The 21625-nt window shown below is 39.4% G+C and overlaps 1 protein-coding gene across 1 annotated transcript in view; it reads left to right on the top strand.

Annotated features, from left to right (window-relative positions):
- LOC121948647 (kalirin-like) overlaps positions 1-20391 on the top strand; it is a 99447-nt gene extending 79056 nt beyond the window's left edge. The window contains exons 15-37 of the mRNA XM_042494046.1: positions 1681-1872; positions 3235-3404; positions 4021-4195; positions 5274-5526; positions 6886-7052; positions 9155-9274; positions 11332-11400; positions 11621-11770; positions 11878-12027; positions 12747-12861; positions 13088-13203; positions 13452-13574; positions 14972-15145; positions 15273-15394; positions 15726-15792; positions 15879-15988; positions 17549-17618; positions 17754-17843; positions 18612-18704; positions 19298-19406; positions 19704-19894; positions 20015-20116; positions 20239-20391. Of these exons, the coding sequence (XP_042349980.1) occupies positions 1681-1872; positions 3235-3404; positions 4021-4195; positions 5274-5526; positions 6886-7052; positions 9155-9274; positions 11332-11400; positions 11621-11770; positions 11878-12027; positions 12747-12861; positions 13088-13203; positions 13452-13574; positions 14972-15145; positions 15273-15394; positions 15726-15792; positions 15879-15988; positions 17549-17618; positions 17754-17843; positions 18612-18704; positions 19298-19406; positions 19704-19894; positions 20015-20116; positions 20239-20391 (3081 nt within the window). The remainder of the gene's footprint in view (positions 1-1680; positions 1873-3234; positions 3405-4020; positions 4196-5273; positions 5527-6885; positions 7053-9154; positions 9275-11331; positions 11401-11620; positions 11771-11877; positions 12028-12746; positions 12862-13087; positions 13204-13451; positions 13575-14971; positions 15146-15272; positions 15395-15725; positions 15793-15878; positions 15989-17548; positions 17619-17753; positions 17844-18611; positions 18705-19297; positions 19407-19703; positions 19895-20014; positions 20117-20238) is intronic.
- The last annotated feature ends 1234 nt before the right edge of the window (positions 20392-21625 follow it).

Genomic DNA, 21625 nt, shown 5'->3' with positions numbered 1-21625 from the left:
GAAGTGATAATCCTATAAGCGAATAAATGTAAATCCTATAAAGGGTATGTAGTTGTGTAATCTGATGTTTACACTCTGGATTAGGATTAACCTTCATAACCTGCTAGATCTGCATTATTTGGGTCAGGCGCTCTCTCTCTCAGTTTCTTCCCCCCCATTAGCATTTTCATGTAGTTTGTGTGTTTTGCTGGTTAAACTCTCCGCTTAGCAAAATACATAACATTAATAAATTAAGCATATGTTTATGCTACATGCCAAGAGATGAATATGTAAGCATGCTTGCCCACATTACTGTTGGACTGTCTCTCACACACAAACTTAAAGACGTGCTTATTTCATTGATGGCATTTAAATAAAGATGTGTGCACTTGGTGGGATGTATGTTTAACTGGGTGAATTTCTATGTCATATTAATGTCCTTTGACCATCATAAGTTCCAGTTTATTTTTAGCTCTCCTCGTTTACATTTGATTTCTTCTCCATTTAAACCAACCAAACATCAAACAGAAAGACTTAATGAAAACCCAGAACTCATTTACTCTCATTAAAACCTTCTTTCTCCAGCTTCTTCTCACTGCCTCAGCCTTGGGTCTGAATGCCAGACAAGTAGGTTATGAACTTAACATGGGCATTGGTTTAACAAGATTAGCTAGCACTGTATCTCTACAGGTTTGTGAGAAATGCAGATAATGTGGGTTTTATTTATCCAAGTTTTGAGATATCTAATTCAGGCATTGGGAGTGGATGGGTATATTAAATATAAAATCAGTATTTACAAATCATATATTTAAGCAGTTTATTTATTTCTTAAATTGTCTTTATTCATTTACTTATGAATTGTCATTCATCCATTCATCTATCCATTTATGTCCTTTAATGTCAGGTAAGGTCTTAAATATTCAGGTGACAGGGATGATCCTGCTTTCCTGTCATCTCCCCGTTTTAATGCTCACCCTGAACCAAACCAGTCATGCAGTGAAGAGTAAAAATCCCTTGTAAATTATAATCTTTATCTTTTGACTAATCCTTATAAAATATCCAGACTGTAAGCTTTCACCCAAACTCATATTCTTGAATAATTAGGATCATAACACAACGTTTTTTTTTCTCACACTAGCACCACACCCCCAACCTCCAGCCGTCCCAAAATATCTGTAATATATTCCCTGAAGTGAAATATTCCAGTGGTAATCTCTCATACTTACCAGAATAGACCGACGCTAATCCATTTTGTCCTCCTGATGAATGCAGAGAGCTTTAACACTCAGACAGGATTTAGTCCCGTTTTGGTAAAGTTAGAGGTGGAGACAGGAAACCTTACACTGTTGATTTACAGACTGGAATTAACATTTTAATATTACGTGATCTGAATGTCTGTGTTATCTTTGTGCCGCTCCAAAATCTAATGAGTTCTTCTTTGGCCCATGCTACGCCCTTCCCCCTAGTTTCATGAAAATCAGATCTGTAGTTTTTTCCAAAAACCATCTGACAAACAGACAAATCAAACCTAGTGATGATAAAAATAGCAGTAATGATGATGAAAAATGTGAAAGTTATGATGGAGGGTGTGAACAAAGTAATGTGGCATGAAACAAAAAAAGACTAAGCTAATATAGATATTGATCATGTTGATAGTCGATTACTGTGGATAATGATGAAGGTCCCTCCTCCTCTTTACAGAACACATACACTAATGCAGACAAGCTGCTGGAGGCAGCTGAGCAGCTGGCTCAGACCGGAGAGTGCGACCCCGAGGAAATCTACAAGGCAGCCAGGCACCTGGAAGTCCGAATCCAGGACTTTGTCCGCAGAGTCGAACACAGGAAGCTGCTGCTCGACATGTCTGTCTCCTTCCACACACATACCAAGGAGGTGAGGCACGCAAACACACACACACACACACAAACTAAAAAAGAATCTCAGATATATTGCTTTGCCTGGGAGTTGTACCTAAATTAAATAGGAATTCATCATTAACCACTGATGAGCAAATTCATAAACAATGATTGCAGCTGCTGATGGCACAATGAGTTGCGCATCACTTGCAACCAAAATCGTCCCCATCTCAAGATCTGATTTACAAAGATGTTGTACTAATGACATTAAAGTGCAAACATGCCTGTAAAGTTTTGCAGCTGAGTGCAATTTGCCCTTTTTTATCTGTGTCTGATTGCAATTATTCATGTGACAGGGTTTACATGTTGCCTTTGCTCCAAAAACACAGAGGGCAGAGAAAGTTTTCATCTAGTAGAATTATTTTATGGAATGAAAATGCATATTTAATGAATTCTTTTGTGTCACTGTCTATAATGTACAAAGAGAGAGACTTAGACATGCTCTCCTGTCAAAAAGTTTCTATTTGGAAACAAAATGATTATGCTTAGAAAGTGTTGCTTATACTGTAAATATAGCAATTATTCCTGTTTTCTCCTTTTTTAGCTATAGTTTTGATTTTTTTAACACAAATATTGAACACTAATAGTGCTCTTGTATGTTTAAATTAGTTTAAATTTTACCTTTTGTATGCTCTTTGGGTGTGTGTGTTTTTTTTTTTTTTTTTTAAAGACGCCATTACTGGTTTCTCCCACACCCTCACACATACATTACATGTATTCTTTCTTGTGATTTTTATTGTGTGTGAAACAGATAGAAAAACAATCAATACACACACGCAAAAAAAAGGAAAAGTGATTGACGACAAGCAGGTGTATTCTTTAAAACTTCAGGCAGGGCATTGAAACGTGACTGAGTGAAACCATATTTGCGTCAGTGCTGGACTGCACACCCCTTGTAAATGTGCTTTGGTCACCTCCAACTCTTTGAAGATGCTCATAATTTTACTACAACTGCAAAATCACACGTGATTATTGGTGCGGATCTTTGTGAATTTCACAGCTTTTGCAGTTAGGCTCATTTGCATAGAAAGGGGCCAGTTTGCACACAGGAGCACCAAGATGCTATAAGCTTGGCAGTGCATTTCAGTCTTTGCAGGTGCTTTCACAATCACACAGTCTCTTTGTGTGAGTTCGCACAGCAGAGTCAGATAGTAGATAAGTGTGTAATAGCAGGTTTTAGTCCCAATAGGTCAGTTTCTGCTGGCACTACACACCTGAATGTGTTATGTGTTGTTTTCTTCAGGATCCAGTTTTCCATATGCAGCAGTGTTCAGTTTAAGGAAAATTCAGATTAATCACACATCTACTAACCTGCCCGTCTGTCTGTCTGTGTGTCCAGCTGTGGTCATGGATGGAGGAGCTGCAGAAGCAGCTGTTGGACGAGGTGTGCTGTGATTCGGTGGATTCAGTTCAGACTCTGATCCAGCAGTTTCAGCAGCAGCAGACGGCCACACTGGAGGCAACGCTCAATGTGATTAAAGAGGGAGAGGAATTAATACAGCAGCTCAGGTAATAATAAAATTCATATAATTATTCATGAGCGGTGTTTGAAAGGCTCAGGTAATGATATTAATATTTATAATGTTATTAAAGAGAAAGAAGGATTAACACAGCAGCTCAGGTAATAATATTCATACTTAAAAGGTTATTAAAAAGTCAAATTCAAACAACCACTCAGGTCAGATAAGGAATAATAATTACCATATTGACACAAGTGTATGACAGTTTTTTTTCTGTGTCATCTCTCCTAATGTCACCATCTCGTTGTATTTCCTCTTGTTATAATATTTATCGAAAGAGGAATAATGGATGTAACTTTACCAGCTGGAGTGTGAATGTTGCTGGTTCACTACTCTGTTTTGGTCGATTTTGGTCCACCTTCCATTCAAACAATTTAAAATAAAATTCTATACTTTCATAGATTTACTTACTTTGTCCTCATTTTCTGTTTTTGTTTTTATGAAACATCTTTAGATCATGTCAGAAAATGTACTTGTGCCTGCCTCGCCTCATTTAAAGTTCAATTTCTCCTCAAAACATGTTGCTGAAGGGGTCCTCTAGCAATGACAATGGTCTTGTTTTTGGGCCTGTATGATATAAAATCTCCCTCTGTCGCTCTCAACAGAGATGCAGCCATGTCAACCAATAAGACTCCACACTGCAGTTCTATCGCACACATCCAGGGGGTGCTGCAGCAGCTGGACGAGGCGCAGGGACAGATGGAGGAACTGTTCCATGAACGCAAAATCAAGCTGGACATCTTCCTCCAGCTGCGTATATTTGAGCAGTATACTATAGAGGTAAGAGAGCTCTGTGTCTTAAGAAATAGAGTTTTCTGTTTTATATTGGTTAACAAACAGCTAAGTTTCACTCAGCTTGACACTCTGGTGCTCCGTCTGTGCCCGGAGTACACTCTGCAGCTCTGAGAGTGTGATGCTCTGAATAACTAAAATGGTACGCTCTAAAAAGTATTTCAGGGGACCTTTAACCCCTGCCTAATTAAATGCATGCTTGCAGGATAAAAATTCTAATTGTTTTGATCTAGATAAACCTTTTAAGTTGCAAGCATAATTTTTAATGAGTTGTGTTGACAAGCTAATGTTGATAATTATTTCAACTAACTATATTTGGCAATTTAAACTCAAATTTATGTGTTAACTGATTTAAAACAAAATATAAATTGTAGTAATGTAATGAGATCGACTTGATAATTTCATTCACCTTCAGTTCAGGATTTTACGTCCGCTCCCATGACCACTTAAAATACCTGCACAAATTCAGACAGTTAAGATCACAAGCCAAACAAACAGCTATGACAAAAAGAAAAAAAAATCTTAATTTCTTATTTAAAAATGTGTTTTGCTATCAATTATTTAGTAAGCGCTAACTTAAAATGATTATGCCTTTGATTATAGAAGAGTGGCTAATTCCCCTAACTTAATGTGGTGCTCTCGTTACACGTGATTTCATTAGAACTCAAACATATTGATGTTAATTTTTCTTTTTTTGAGCCAAATAATTTGTTTTTAGAGTATAACTGCACTCAGAACAGTCCAGAAGTGAATATTTATGAGCACAACCGTGTTTCTGTGGGCAAGAGAAAGAGAGAAAAGAAAGGTGAAAGATGTGTGTGAAATTGCTGATTTGCTAAGCTGAGCAAGTATTCAGAGAGCTCCTCCTGCTCTCTTACAGCCTACACCGCTGATTCAACATGCCCAGTTGGCCCAACAGCCACTGATGAGAGCTAATTAGAGCCAGTCTTGATAGACACATCACAAAAACAACAACGGCCCAGCAGCACCCACTGGCTTTTGGCGTGTTGAGTTGTTGACTGTGTCTCCATGTGTCTTCTGATCCCACATCATTCTGCTCCTGCAGGTCACAGCCGAGCTGGACGCCTGGAACGAGGATCTGTCTCGTCAGCTGAACGACGCCAGCCGTTCTGGTGCTAGCAGTGGCAGCAGCAGCGGGGGAGGTGGCGCCTCCTCTGGCGGCTCAGAGGACATAGGCTTGGCAGAGCAGCGACTGAAACGACACGCAGAGAGGAAGGCAGCCATGAACAACATGACGTACGAAGTCATGCAACAGGGTCAAGACCTGCACCAGTACATTATGGAGGTCCAGGCTTCAGGTAGAGAACACACAAACATATATTTACTCCGAAGAGGGAGAGAGAGGCAAGTCAAATTAATAAAAAAAAACAGAAGCAAAGGACAGGGATACCCTGTTGGATGCTTTGAAATGAGTTTCTGAGCTCCCAGAGATAATTTTCCAACCATGCCCTTGTGTTTTGTTTTTGGACGAGAGTTCACACCTGCTATCATTTTGCATCTAACATGCTTCTCAAGTGACCAATTTTGAGCTTCTGCTGAACAGAAAAAAAACACAGCCATGCAGCCAGAGCAGAGTGCTGTTTGTTTGGTTAAACTGCAACTCCTTAAATAAATTGTGTTTGGGAGGTTTGTTGTGTGTATGTACACTACTACTAGGCAGTCGTGGCTTTCAGGGATGCATTTGCATCCACACTCTACTTCAGATGTGATCCTATTCCCCGTTGAGCAGGCTCACATATGGATTTACAGCTGGCCACTGTACAATGAAAGAGAGAGGGAGCCCTGATGCTTTGGCAGAACCATGAACTGGGATCCCAAAGAAAAGCGTGTTGAGTGGAACAGGCAGAGAATTAGGTTAAAAAATCGTCACAGCACAATCCTCTTACTGGGTGTAATGTTTGTGTATATGTAGAGGTCGCTGCCTCAGTCATGCCACCCCCTGGAGTGATAAATCTCTCTCACCCAGTGCGTGCACACACACACACACACACACACACGCTCACTCCTCCTCACTTGCAGCGCCAACCACTGGTGAAGAGGGATATTGGTAGTTGACTGATTCTACTGACTAAGTACAGACACCTGCAGCTCAAACATAAATACCATGAAATATTAATGGAGTAATCAGCTACAAATATTATAACCAAAAAATATCAAATCAATATTGGATGTAAACTAGAGAGCTAAAAGACTTTCATTCAGTACATGACCTTCCTCTAAGCTAAATTTCTGAAAAGCTGCCTGGTGACTGTGTCTGTCAGAAATCCTCCCCTTAAAGGAACAGTTCAACCCAAAATCAAATACATAGATTTCCTCCCATCTGTATGGCTATTTCAATGTAGATTTTTTAATGAGAGTTAATGAGTATTGGAGAAATCAATTGTAGAGATGTCTGTCCAGTACACTCCTGCAGTCAGGACATGTTCAGCATAAAAAAGTAGTTCATACATGAAAAATAATGTAAAAGTGATGGTTTATGTATTGGTTCTCTCTAGTGAGAAATGAGTCCTGTTTACACAGAGCAGCAGGGGAATTAGAGTTAATACGACAGAGATCATCTACAATATCACCAAATATTCCCTCTTATTTGAGTGGAGGAGACAACATTTAGTCGGAGATGACGGAATGTGATGCTCAGATGTGTGTGTTTGCGTCAGGGATCGAGCTGACGGGGGAGAAGGACATGGACTTGGCCTCTCAGGTTCAGGAGCTGTTGGAGTTCCTCCATGAGAAGCAGCAGGAGGTGGATCTCAATGCGCAACACACGCACACACGACTGGAGCAGACCCTGCAGCTGCGACACCTCCAGGCCGAGGTTAAACAGGTAAACGCTCAGGCAAACTTCATCATTCATTACCTCTCATTTGACTTTCTTCCAGAGAAATTGGAAAAGTTTTTTGCTTAAACTGCATGTATCTATAAAATACCCAGAGCATTATTCTGATCTTGAGCCAGAGAAGATGAAACATTTCTAAAAAGGAAATAAGAAAGTGCTTTAATTAAGAAAGTTGGACTGGCTTTGTCTTGGCTTTTGTCCAAAAGACAAAGAACTGAAAATCTTATGTTGAAAGGACTGCTTTATGTTGGAGAAACCACAAGAACAGCACCCAGCTCTTTTTTACTCGGTTCAAGCAAAGATGTTTTGTGTTTTTCTGTGAAGAAGCTGCTGCAGATGTGAATGTGAACACGCTGTGTGTTGAGACAGGAAGCAAACTGCTGCTACAGATGGATACAGCTGAATAATTTATGAGGTTTATGGCAATGTGCTAATAACACACGCACACACACACGCACACACACACACACACACACACACACACACACACACCTCTACTGCTACAACCTCACTCTGTCTTGCTACAGTCTGTCCTATAGAGTTGTTGTGGTTATGAACCTGATGCAAACCAACACTCACTTGCGGCCACAGTTCAGTGAAGTTCATAATAACTGTGTGCACCATGTAGATTAAGTGTGGAATTAAATATTGTATGTAATGCTTGGTAAAAGTGCAAACAAAAAACAAACTAAAAATGACCAGTAACTTCAGCGTAAGTCTGAGTTTTGACATTTTGGACAAAGATTGCGCTCATGTGCTGTTATGTTTAACAGCTTTTTTAAATAACTTTTTTTCAGACTGCTCAGAATCTGTGCTCTTCTTCTTGTGCTTCTTTATCTCTAGCAGGTTATGCTGCCATCTACTGCACATTAGTTAAACAACCCTCAGTCACAATGTGGGATGTTTATCCTCCTGGACCGCCCCAAATTTGTGAAAAAAAAAAAAATTTTTTTTTTAAATAACAGTTTTTCAGAGGAGGAAATGAAGGAAAGGAAACATCACTGACACTATTCTTCCTAAATCTAAAATACATTACTAAAACATGTTTATTGTCGCTTGTATTTGTGCTGCTAAAACTTGCACACCAATAATTTCTGCATCCATATTATCATTGATTTTGCAACAGTATGTTGGTCCTGTTCTTCACACTATACTGTTTACATTTTTAACCTCACACTGCATATCAATCTCACTCTTATCTTGTGTATCTATTTTTCCCATTTACACACAGAAATTGTGTAGGTGATTTTAAATAAGTGTCCTACAATTTTATTGGTATGCTATAATATATGCAGGATTCTCCTTAAAAAAATGTCAGACACAGAGCTTAAAAAAGCAGATACTATTAGTACCAGGGCATCAGTATCCAACACTGGTATTTTGCACCCAGGGTGTACATAGCTAATGTGGCTATTTGCAAATTCCTTTGGATCCTAGCAACATAAAAATATGATGTTAACATGAACTTGTCTATTCAGCTATGCTGATAAAGTTTATCTTCACATCATGCATTCAGCAGCTTTATAAATCCCCAAAACTAATAATGATAACTCCACTGAGTCTGATATCACAAGTCAGCAGTGACTCACATGGGACTTCCCATGTCTTTTGTGAAAATCCTGTGCTTGACCCGTTCACCTACCACATCTCATTTACCTGGTGTTGCTTTTATACCAAGTCACACGACTTTCTGGCAGTACATTTGTGAGTTTTTCTTGCAAATTTATCACTTTAATTGTAGAGAATATCACTAACACCAACACTAACTGCCTCCGACATTGATGCGTTGACATTACAAGTACCAGCCAATCACAGCACGCAGCGGGACCCATAATAACGTGTTAGGGATGGGTGTAAATAGCAGAATAGCTAGAGTGTGACCATTCTCAAATAGACAAGTGCAAATATAGCGAGGCGAAACACCAAGTGGACTAAATCTGGGGCTGGCACTCACTTTTGCTTTTGCTGGTGATGCTGGTGACAAAAAGTAACTGATAATTCCTGCATAGTATACCTTTTAATATTTGTATTTTGTAATTGCTTTGAATTTCTCTCTCACCCTCACTCTGTCTCTGTCTGTGTCTCTTTAGGTGTTGGGTTGGATTCGTAACGGTGAGTCCATGCTGAACGCCAGCATGGTGAACGCCAGCTCCTTGTCTGAGGCTGAGCAGCTGCAGAGGGAACATGAGCAGTTCCAGATGGCTATAGAGGTACACACTCACTCACACACACACACACACACGCACACACACACGTCCTAATTATTGCTGCTCAAACCAGGCTTACTGTACTTCAGTAATAATTATTTCAGTATGCATTGGTTTGAATAGTAGCAGATGAGTGCGCACGCTGATACACACACACACACACACACACTCTTTGTCATTTGTGTGTGTATCAGGCTTGCCACAATAATCATTTGATTCAGTATTGATTTTAAAGAGTCACAGATGCTTACACACACACACACACACACACACACACACACAAATTTAGTGCCATTGAACATGTGTGTGTTTTTTTGTGTGCATGTTTGACTTTGTGTGGTACTTTAAATAGCTGACTCCAGAAGTGTGATAGCACTCACAGGGGTAAAAGCCCCTTGGTCAGCACTCTACTGTGAACACAGTCACACATACACACACACACACACGCACACACACACACACGCACGCTCACACACATAAATACATCACTTTGGCCCAGACCCAACATGTGTGTTCTGGCCTGGTTTCTGCTCCTGTGGAACTCTTATTGGCGGGTGCGTGTGCGTGCATGCGTGCGTGCGTGCGTGCGTGTGTGTTCCCTTAACATAAAGTCTTGCATCCTCAATCAGGCTGATGTAATATAATCGCTTAAGCATACACACACTGACACGCACAAACACACACGTATGAATAATAAAATTCCTACGCTGGAATTTACAACCTGTGTGTTGTGACACAGTTCTTAATAGAGTGCAGAATGTTGACTGAAGAAATGGGCGCAGACTATGACGTCACCTTTTAAATATGATTTCGCTCTCGCTGCCATTTTTGGCGGTTACATTTGAGAAAAGGAGACAGAGCCTATTTAGAGATGCTCAAATATAACTGACTTTGACAGGCCTACGCAGCTGTCATTCAAGAAAACACAAAACAGTTCCTTGTGTTTTGAGAGAAAACTGAGAATAGCTTCTAATTGTCATTTGGGCACTTGCACATGCATGCTCTCTGAATCTCTAAGTCATCATGGTAGCTGGTTAATGCACACTTCTGCTATGGTCTAATAAACACCAGCTGAGGGCTTAAAAATGGCTTAATTTACACTATATGTAAGTGTAAGACTGAACACTTTAAAGTCCCATAATATGCACATTTTCAGGTTAAAAAAAAAAGATTTTGGGTTTTTCTTTGAACATTTTAACATGCTTTAATGTGAAAAAACACTTATTTTTTCTCACACTGTCTCTCTGAATATACTTGTCTTCAACCTCTGTCCAAAATGCTTGGCCTCTTTAAGCCCTCCCTCTCAAAAAAGCCACATCTGCTCTGATTGGGCAGGGTTTTAGAGTGTTGATGGATCTGCGCTCTCCGCACCTTTGCAGTCACTGCAGTTGGGTAATGACTGTAGTAGAACTGTTGCATCAGTTTCTACTTTTATATAGTAAAGTTGTGACATCACAATTTCACGGAAGTCCTGACGGTTTGTTCAAAGCCAAAGTTTTTGTAAAAGTTTAGTGTGCATTTCTCTGTGAATTGAGCATTTTGATGCATTTACAGTATTAATAGAATACCTTTATTGCTTTATAATAAATAAAAGGCATGCCAATCTGAATTTTTATAATGTGGAACAAATAAAGGTGCCTTTTTCTAGTTTGTTTACATTCTGAGTTACTCACCAAAATATGCTGTTTGTATCCTTGAAGGTAAACAAATGTAATGATTGCATTTTTCTCCTCAAAAGGACTTGCAAAGCAGATTTTTCTGAAGAGTTGGAAACCTGTATTGTTTACACGTATGCTAACTGGCTTATGTGTCTTGACATGTTAACACAATCTGTAGATCAGTGAAGTAATGTGAAAACATTTATTGGAACGTGCACGGGTGCTCGAGTGCTTGAGTGCAAACAAACTAGGGACTCACACATTAAAGACATTGCTCCATGACTTTATTAATGGCCAAAAACTCCACAGGGAACCTTTAAAGTCTAACTAATGAGTCAGTGATTTTAATTAATGGTAATTACCTCTCCTCTATCCTCTCACCTCCTCCTCCTCTTCCTCCAGTCTCTCTTTCATGCTAACTCTCTGCAGAAGACTCATCAGAGTGCTCTGCAGGTCCAGCAAAAAGCTGAGGTAAATCCGTGCTTCTTACAACTGTTACTTTATTTTCTGAAATAGACTGTAACACACTTATAAGACTTACTTCAAACAAGTAAAACTTACTCCAGTATTTATCTTATCTTACCCTGCACATTTTATTTCTACATTCCTGGGTCAAAGAGATGTTGCAGGCTGGTCATCATGACCATGTATTACCTCAGTCTCAATCTCTCTCTGCTCCTCATCTCTTCAGATGATGCTTCAGGCAGGTCACTATGATCCAGAGGCGATCAGAGGCTGTGCTGAGAAAGTGGCAGTTCACTGGCAGCAGTTGATGCTGAAGATGGAGGACCGCCTGAAGCTCGTCAACGCCTCTGTGGCCTTTTACAAGACGTCTGAACAGGTAAACGTCAATCACATGTCTCACACACATTCTCAGAGTTTGTGCTTTCTCGAAGCTTGGAGCAGGAGTGCTTTTAATGGTGTCACCAACTCTTTGTGTGTGTCCAGGTGTGCAGTGTGCTAGAGAGCCTGGAGCAGGAGTATCGCCGGGACGAGGACTGGTGTGGCAGCCATGATAAACTTGGAATGTCGGCCGACTGCGAACACCTTCTACCTCTGATTAGCAAACATCTGGAGCAGAAAGAGGCCTTCCTCAAGGTGATTTATCTCTCAATGTGTCACAACAGAAAACACACAGCTGTGTCACTATATTGAAGCTAACAACTGTACAGAAGAACACAACAGAGCAGAATGTCTAGAACAGAACAGAAAATTCAATTACAAACTATTGCTACAGCACTTATAAATTAAATCACATTTCCCAAAATTTTAATAAATCAAAGTCTCTTCACCTTTGGTGGAATAAGATCTGCAAAAAACTTTAGGTGGGGCTGCTAGTAGCTTATTTGGTAAAGCAGACACCCCATGTACAGAGGCAATGTCCTCGCTGTAGCAGCTGCGGGTTGGATTTTGGTTTCGGCCCTTTGCTGCACGTCATACCCTCTCTTTCCCCTGTTCATGCTTATGCTGGCCGACCAAATAACGGCAAAAAGCCCCCAAAAAAAAATCTTAAAAAAAAAACCCCAAAAAATCTTTAAAAAACCCCAAAAACTGATTAAAAAAAAAAAAAAAAAATTGATATATATTGAATGAATATGAACAATTACAATGTTCGAATTACAATTTTTCACACGAGCTAACATAAAAGAGTTTCTTTGAAATGCAAATGACAGATTATGTATGAAAGCAGCCTAATGTTTTTTAATAACTAATAATGTTTTGTAAGGGGTAGTGAAGTCCTTGAGTGATGGGTTTTAGAAGTGTGTGTCTGAATGGCGTCAGTTTAATGTATTAGGCACCATGTCTCTGTACTCCAGGCGTGCACTCTAGCTCGGAGGAATGCTGAGGTGTTTCTGAAGTACATCCATAGGAACAATGTAAGCATGCCTGGAGCCGCCGGTCACACCAGAGGGCCCGAACAACAAGTTAAAGGTCAGTAAAGTAAATATAAATAAATATTTAAAAGTACCGGTGTTGTTCATGTCTGAGTCATGGACTCAGTTAACTTTAATTTAGCACCTCAGCTGTCTTCATTCAGATGTATGATATTATGATGTGTACTTAACCTGTGAACGCAGCTGGGTTTCTAAAACCACATGGGTGAGCTGGGAGTACATTTAGGATTAGGGAGGAAGTAATTGTGTGTTTTTGTGTGCAGCCATTCTGAACGAGCTGCTGCAGAGAGAAAACAGAGTCCTTCACTTCTGGACATTAAAGAAACGAAGACTGGACCAGTGTCAGCAGTACTTGGTGTTTGAACGCAGTGCCAAACAGGTCAGTGTGTGTTTGTGTGTGTGTGTGTGTGTGTGTGTGTGTGTGCGTGTGCGTGCGTGCATGCGTGCTTTAGTGAAACAAAAGTAGAGTTCTGGCTTGATTTTGACTTTGGGGAAATGTGCAGCACTAAAGGGACATCTGGTTTATTTTATCAGGGAGCGAGTTTATTAGGGAATTTATGGAGATTAAGGATAAACTTTATCGGTTGTGTGTATTTGTGTGTGTGTGTGTGTTTGTTTTGTTTGCAGGCACTGGATTGGATCCAAGAGACAGGTGAAGTTTATCTGGCCACACACACGTCACCTGGTGACAGCAGCGAGGAAACGCAGCAGCTCCTCAATGACTATCATCACTTCAGACTTTCAGCCAAGGTCTGTATGTGAGTGTGTGTTTGTGTGTGTATAAACATCAGTTACTGGCAGCTTTATTTAACCTCAAAGGAACTGCTGGGAACATCAAGCTGGTAGATGTAATATATAAAAACTGTATCTTCTTTATAAACTTGCTAATATTTAGTCTCATGTATTACATTCATTCAAACATTCATACATTTGCGTAAACTTTGATTTATCCTTAGGGAGTTTTGCACTCTGAATGAAACATTAGAGTTCTGTCTGAGATAAATTATGTTTTGTTTTGTTTTTTTAAGAGGCAATAATACTGAATTTCATCCCAATATTTTAAATATAAAATATATATGTATCGTTCCCTCTAGAATTGGGTCTGTTTGGGCCGCCTGGTAGCTCACCTGCTGGAGCGGGTCCCCCATGTGCAGAGTCTATGTCGACTCTGACCTGTGGCCCTTTGCTGTGTGTTGTTCCCTCTCTTCATGCATAAGCTGTCTTATGAGTAATAGGAGCAAAAGCCAAAAAAATAATCTTTAGAGTTGGGTCAATTTCCGGTCTTCCTGGCAAATCAGCCTAACAGGCATTTCTTATTGTAATGCATTCTGCCTAATTAAAAAGTAGATTACATCAGCAACTTGTGCTGACTGCATCACAGTGCGTAATCTAACTTGCAATGCATCAGTAATATGCAAAATGACAACATGATTAACATAATATTAGCGGAGCCACTAGTGATTGACAGGCAGTAAGCCTAGCACACAAACATGATGAAGATCAAATTTCAGTAGAGGTGAGAGGGGGGATAGAGAGGTGATGGTTTGGTTTGTTTACTAGAATGTTAATGTGTTTTTTTGGGGTGATGAGATGACCAAAGGGGAGCCTTTTAAGGAAACTAAAACGGGGCCAGTATGGCAACATTTTGAATTTGATGCCAATGAAAGAGGTGTCCTCACTGGCCTTGGGTGACACATAGAGACCTGATTTGTTTACTTGTAATAGAAGTGCATATTTAACAGATTCAGTGATGTCAGAGAGCTCCGATGTCATGTGATTTAACAGCTGGTGATGATAATAGTCGGATGCAATGATTTAATGACAGTGTCATTAAATCATTGCTTGAAACATTTTAAAGATAAGGAAAATGTGTGTTTTATTTCCTTTAGCTTTATTTTGCCCCAGTGCACACTATTATCTTAGCTCTTAACATTGTTTTATTTATTGTTACTGTATATTTCTTTGTTTTATTCTTATGCACTTTGTGAAGCACTTCGTAGATATAGATGTAGATTTGTTTAAATAAGTGCTGTACAATTATTATTATTATTATTATTATTATTATTATTATTATTATTATTATAATTATTATTATTTCTCCTTTTTGTCTTCCTTCCTTCCCTCCCTCCTCCTCATTTTAAACCAAGGAGAAGGTGAAGCTGCTGATCCAGTTGGCGGACAACCTGGTGGAGAAAGGCCATGCCCACGTGTCAGAGCTGAAGCGCTGGGTCAGCACGGTGGACCGCAGATATCGAGACTTCTCTCTACGCATGGGCAAATACCAGGAGAGCCTAGAAAGGAGCCTGGGGGTCAGCTCTGAGGTGAAAACACACATATTTTCACTGTAACCCCTCCTGATATATCAACCAGGTTTGGACCCTCTGATTTGGGCCAGAACATTTTTGTTTCAGATCATTGTCAACAATGCATGTGTGCTCCTCTGTGCAGGACAATAAAGACTTGGAACTCGACATTATCCCTGCCAGCCTGACAGACGACCCCGAGGTCAAACTGCGTGACCCCAACCATGAGGTCAATGAGGAAAAGAGGAAGTCTGCCAGAAAGAAAGAGTGAGTATATGAATGAAGGCAGGAAGAGTGAGATAGAGAGAACAAAGCCCTTTTTACACAGAGATCCAGAGATAGAGCTGCAACAAAGACGATTCATTAAGTTGGCTTTGCTTTTTTATACAGAAACAAACAACACTGTGAAATCTCCACTGAAATAGTTTTGTTTTGTATTTAATTATTTGTTGTTGAAATATAAGTATTGGGGGAGCATCAATAGCTTCATGTGGCCATTGAACAAGCAGACACAAAATAGGAGCAATTATATAAATAATAGCATCTGATCCTTCCTCGCGGGGTCTCTTCATTGGTGTAAAGTTTTTTCTTGTCTCAGGTTCATCATGGCAGAGCTGCTGCAGACAGAGAAGACCTACGTCAGAGACCTCCATGAGTGTCTTGAGGTATGAAAAACTGTTCTGCTTGTCCGATTTTGTTTTGACACAACACATATTTTGCTGTGTGCATCACCTGTCTGTCTATCTGTCAGACCTACCTGTGGGAGATGACCAACGGTGTGGAGGAGATTCCACCTGGCATCGCCAACAAGGAGCATATCATCTTCGGCAACATGCAGGATATCTGCGACTTCCACAACAAGTGAGAGACACAGAGTTTTGTTAAAAACTGAGCCCAGTAGTGAGTAGTGGGAATGCTCAGGGGAAGAAGAAGTCTGGAAAAGGCAAAAAAAGAAACAACAGCAGAACTTGACAATACAGCCATTGCTGAAATTGCAGCTTTCCCTGCAGAACTCTCTGCTAGCGAATCAGGCTTTTTTTTTTTTTTTTTTTTTTTATAGAACAGCCAACAGGGAATCCTTCTTTTTAAAATGACCTATGATTGGTTAAAATCTCCCATCAAGGGCTAGATTTTTTTTTTCTTAGAGGTGCAGTCAGGTCTCATTTTCTCTCAGACTACTGAAATAAATATGCGCTCAAAGTTTATGGGATTTTTGCTACAAAATTAAATTCCTTACCCCAGCTTTAACTGTTAGAGATTTGCTGTGAAAACTCTGGCCACTTAAAAAAAAAGAAATCAGAATCAGAAACACTTTACTGATCCCTGGGGGGAATCTGTGGCTCATCACAGTCGCTCTGATGCCAGTGTAGAGAATTATCACAAGTAGAAGGTACAAGGAAGATTTATTTGTCTGTTTTCTTAAACGTGGCTTAAGAAGAAATGAAATTAAATATGTATCAGCACAATATACAGAAATAGAAATGTAAAATGAAAATATAAAATAGAAATACAGTAATATTAGCACTAGTATCTAAATATTTAAATAATTTTAAAAACAAATATATGCATAATATGCTGAGCATGTAAGTTTGGAAAAATATCAATGTAAAGAAATACTGATAATGTGCTGAGTGTGTAAAGTGCGTAAATATAAAACTGTGCCTTATGCTACAATGCAATATATAAAACCAGTATGTAAGTGTAAAAATAAAAATATGTGCGCAATGCTACCATGAACAACATAGATATACATTAGTAAGACTAACAATAAGAATATAAACAATATATACAGTATGTGTCACATGTTAAATATAGCCTACATTCAAGAGTTGGAAGAATATTGCACATTTGAATGACTGCACAGAGGAATGCTGTGGTTGAATATTGCACCAAACATTGCAGGTAAGACAGTGATATAAAGAATTATTTCACATGAGAAAACCCTATTGTACATTTAAAGTATAATACATAAATTATGAAGTTTTAATTGCAGATGTGCCAGTGCTGGTCTATTGACTCAGGGTGTCAGACACTCTGAGGGAGGGAGTTTTTTTCTGATAGTGTAGCTGTAGTGGAGATGTGTCTTTGAGATTTGCCTTTATAGACAGTTCATGTACTCTTTTTGGATTCCCTTTGTTTCTGATATTCCTGTGGTACCTCGGTTAATTCCGGAAACTTTTTCTTATACTCATCGATTCCTTTTAGATCTTAAAGGAGCGCTTCACCTACAGGATATCAGAATGAACTTTTTAGGGGTTTCAGGATGTTCATTTTCATGTTATAATCAGACATCCTAAAAACATTGATTGTAATTTATCAGGTTTTCTGTTTTTATTAAAGATAAAAAATGGCTGATCCATATAGGAGAATATCAAGCACACATTGTGATCCTTTGCTGTGTGTGCCTGTGTGTGTTTTCAGTATTTTCCTGAAGGAACTGGTGAACTATGAGCAGCTACCAGAGGATGTTGGTCACTGCTTCGTCACCTGGGTGAGTCTGAGTCAGAGCTTCACAGCAGATGGTGTCAGAACAAAATGACAGTGACGTCAGTCCTCTGTTGATAAGGGTGTGAGCTTGAAAAGAGCATCATGAAATGACCCTCTCCCATCTTCTCCTGTCTTCCAGGCTGATAAGTTCCACATTTATGTAGATTACTGTAAGAACAAACCAGACTCCAGTCAGCTCATACTGGAGCACGCTGGCACCTTCTTTGACGTAAGTAAACGCAGCATTATTCTGCCAGAGATTCATTCACATAATGTCATCACATACATGAAACTAAAATAAATAAAAAAGCTTAAAAGAAAAAAAAGTAGTATCGATGTAATGCTGGTTTAAAACAGTTTCAGTCATATCAAGTGTATTACTTGTAATACAAAAAAAACAGTTGTGTCCTCAAAAAAAAAAAAAAAAAAAAAACAAAACCTTTATTAACTTTAATCTTATCATTAGAAAAAAAACCCTGCTTATTATAAAAGAAGAATGTCTTATGTTCTGTGTGTCTAAACAATAATTCTCATATCAACATAATGCTTCCTCTTGGACAGGTTTCGGGGAAATAAACAGCTGCCAAAAGAGCAGTTTATTATGATCAAAGTGTTACTTCGGTACAAAACCCAGCTGTTAACCACCAAAGGCTTGAATCAGGGAATGTGTTGTGGATGCTTACTGTGGAGCTTGAACAAGATAAACAGGACTCTAATCTATCCTTTAAATGAAGCACTCCCTGAGGTACTCTATCAAGTACATTACTTAGATTTTGAAGGGAAAACTGGCTGTGTGCAGCTGCATGTTTTTAATTTCCCCTCTGCAGCTGGATATGGTGATGATTGAGTTGTTCACATGATCTGTCAGCAGATGGCGTAGTTGGTTATTGAAAATTTTAGATTATGGTGAGTATCAGGTGGAAGTTTACTTTGAGGATTGACTTTTTTAATGTTATTTGGGTATTTGTTGTAATTTTGTATTTTTGTGTTTAAACAGGACATTCAGCAGAGACGTGGACTGGCTAACTCCATCTCCTCCTACCTCATCAAACCAGTCCAGAGGATCACTAAGTACCAACTACTGCTTAAGGTAGATACACCAACATGCATGCAAACACTTCACTTTTAATTCTTACACAAAAGTTGGTATACAGAAAAACTGAAAATATGGGGTAAATTACCATATCAAAACTGAGAGTCAGGAAGCAGCCAAGGCTCATGGAATACACAGTCTCTAAATGTGGAGATCCAACACATGGTGTTACTTATTAAGTTACATTTTCCTGCAAGGTTATGCCCTGTCATCACAGAATTTTAATGTATACTTTATATATGATTTGTTTTCCTTTGTAACACATACAAACTAAAACAGAAATCAAAATGACAGTAGAAATAGTGCATAACCATGCCAGTCAGTACCATGACCAAAATGTGGATTAAGGTCAGAAAAAAAGTCTCAAGGCCTCAGACCTAAGACTAATATGTTTTTGTTTTAAAAAGCATGACTTTTGCTATGTTTCCGCCTAGCATCCACACTACTTAAAATCACTAACTAAAATGCTGCTGACCCCATATTAGTTTGAAAATTCCTGGATTGCATTGAAGTCTGGATGGGCAGAAACACTGACTTTTGAAAACTGTTACGTAGACACCCACATTTTCTAATATCCTCTCCATCCGCAGGAGTTACTGTCCTGTTGTGAGGAGGGTAAAGGAGAAATTAAAGATGGTTTGGAGGTGCTCAGTGTTCCTAAGAGAGCCAATGATGCCATGCATCTCGCCATGTTGGAGGGTAAGATACTGTTGTTGACATCACTCATGTTCTTATTAGCATTTATATTATCTGTCTGGAAAGTAATTTCTAAACATTTTCCAGTTTGATGCATTTTTGTTTGCCAGGACTGTTTTTTAGATTGAATCATTTAAAATCTTTAAATCCATTAATTGCTTTACCCTAGACCATTATCCAAGAAATACCATAATTTTTTTAATTAAAAATAAGTTTATTTCACATTCCACCTCAAGACTGTCTGTACGTTCAGACTTTGAGCAGCTTGGTTGATAATAAGTCTTCGATCCTCGTCCTCAGGCTTTGAGGAGAACCTGGAGGTGCAGGGCGAGCTGATCCTGCAGGACAGCTTCCAGGTTTGGGATCCACGCTCGCTGATCAGGAAGGGGAGGGACCGACACCTCTTCCTGTTCGAGTTCTCCCTGGTCTTCAGCAAGGAGATCAAAGACTCAGCTGGTAGAACCAAGTACCAGTACAAGAACAAACTACTGGTGAGTGTGTGCATGTGTATGTTTGTGCTTCCATGCATGGTTTTAACTGTTTGGTCGTCAATCGCCTTGTAATTATCAAGGTTGATAATTACACGTTCTCTCTTCCTTGCTGTCCTGCAGACATCAGAGTTGGGGGTGACCGAGCACATTGAGGGCGACCCGTGTAAATTTGCTCTGTGGGCAGGAAGAACTCCCTCCTCTGATAATAAAACGGTGCTAAAGGCAAGTAAAGCATTTTGTTTGAATGGAAAATGTGTTCTGTCCTGTCATTAGATGTTTACATACTGGTTTGGTGCCATTAGGAGGTGTTAGTAATGATAGTCATTGTGTTGTTTCCCCTCTAGGCGTCCAATATGGAAGCTAAACAGGAGTGGATTAAAAACATCAGGGAGGTGATTCAGGAGAGGATGACTCACCTGAAGGGGGCGCTCAAGGAGCCTCTTCACCTGCCAAAAACACCAGCACTGAGCAAACCCAGGAATAACGCTAAGAGGTGAACAAAGACACAAACAAACACAATTTACACTTGTTAAAACAAAATTTATTTTTGAATTAATAGTTTGTGTATTGATCCAAGAGATTAGTGTTAACAGTAGTGTTTTTAAATTCAGTCCCAGTTTTGGTGTCTCGTCCCAAACACATCTCTGCTTTTTGCATCTGCCCCAAAGAGGTGCAAAACCTCTCTGATTTCAGTGAATCCTTTGTCAATTTTACTGAAAATCAATCCATAAGCTCACTTCATTTCTTCTAAAGTATGATTCTCAAAATCACTGTACCACTGTTGTTCATTTCATAAAATTACAAAGAGTTCACTGAAATATAGAGTTTTGGCACCTCTTTGCAATCAAAAATCAAATGTGTTTGTACGTAACACCAAATCTGGACTTGAATTTAAAAACACTACTGATAACACTAATCTCTGATCAAACTCAAACTATTAATTCAAAATAAATTTTTTTTAACAATTTAAATTGTTTGTTGTTCTTTTCCCTCTAGCGTTATTCCTGTTCTCATCTGTTTTTGCTTAAAGCTCCTTACGCCACCCTTCAGTAGTCATCCTCTCCGAATCACCTCCCTGATTTTTAATCACGCCTTTTACTTCCAAATGACCCTAAAAAACAACACAATACTATCATTAACTAACACCTCCTAATGCACCAAACCATATGTAAACATCTAATGACAGTACAGAACACATTTTCCATTTCCAAACAAAATGCTTTTACTTGCCTTTAGCACCGTTTATTATCAGATGAGAGGAGTTCTTCCTGCCCACAGAGCAAATTTACACGGTCCCCCCCTCAATTCTCGGTCACCCCCAACTCTAAGTCTGCAGTACAGCAAGGAAGAGAGAAACGTGTAATAATCAACCTAGATAATTACAAGCGACTTGACGACCAAACATTTAAAACCATCATGGAAGCGACAAACATACACATGCACACACTCACCAGTAATTTTTTTCTTGTACTGTACATGTTTCTACCAGCTGAGTTCTTTTGATCTCCTAGCTGAAGACCCAGGGAGAACTCGAACAGTAAAGGTGTCGTCCCCCCCTTCCTGATCAAACCGAGCGTGGATCCAAACCTGGAAAAGCTGTCCTGCAGGATCAGCCTCGCCCTGCTAGCCTCCAGGTTTCTCCCTCAAATGCCTGAGACGAGGGATCGAAGACATATTATCAACCAAGCTGCTCAAATGTCGTGAACGTACAGACAGTCTTGAGTGGAATGT

This window comes from Plectropomus leopardus, chromosome 10 (assembly GCF_008729295.1).
Source record: "Plectropomus leopardus isolate mb chromosome 10, YSFRI_Pleo_2.0, whole genome shotgun sequence".
Taxonomy (NCBI): domain Eukaryota; kingdom Metazoa; phylum Chordata; class Actinopteri; order Perciformes; family Serranidae; genus Plectropomus; species Plectropomus leopardus.
This window is presented reverse-complemented; position numbering and strand designations above follow the sequence as displayed.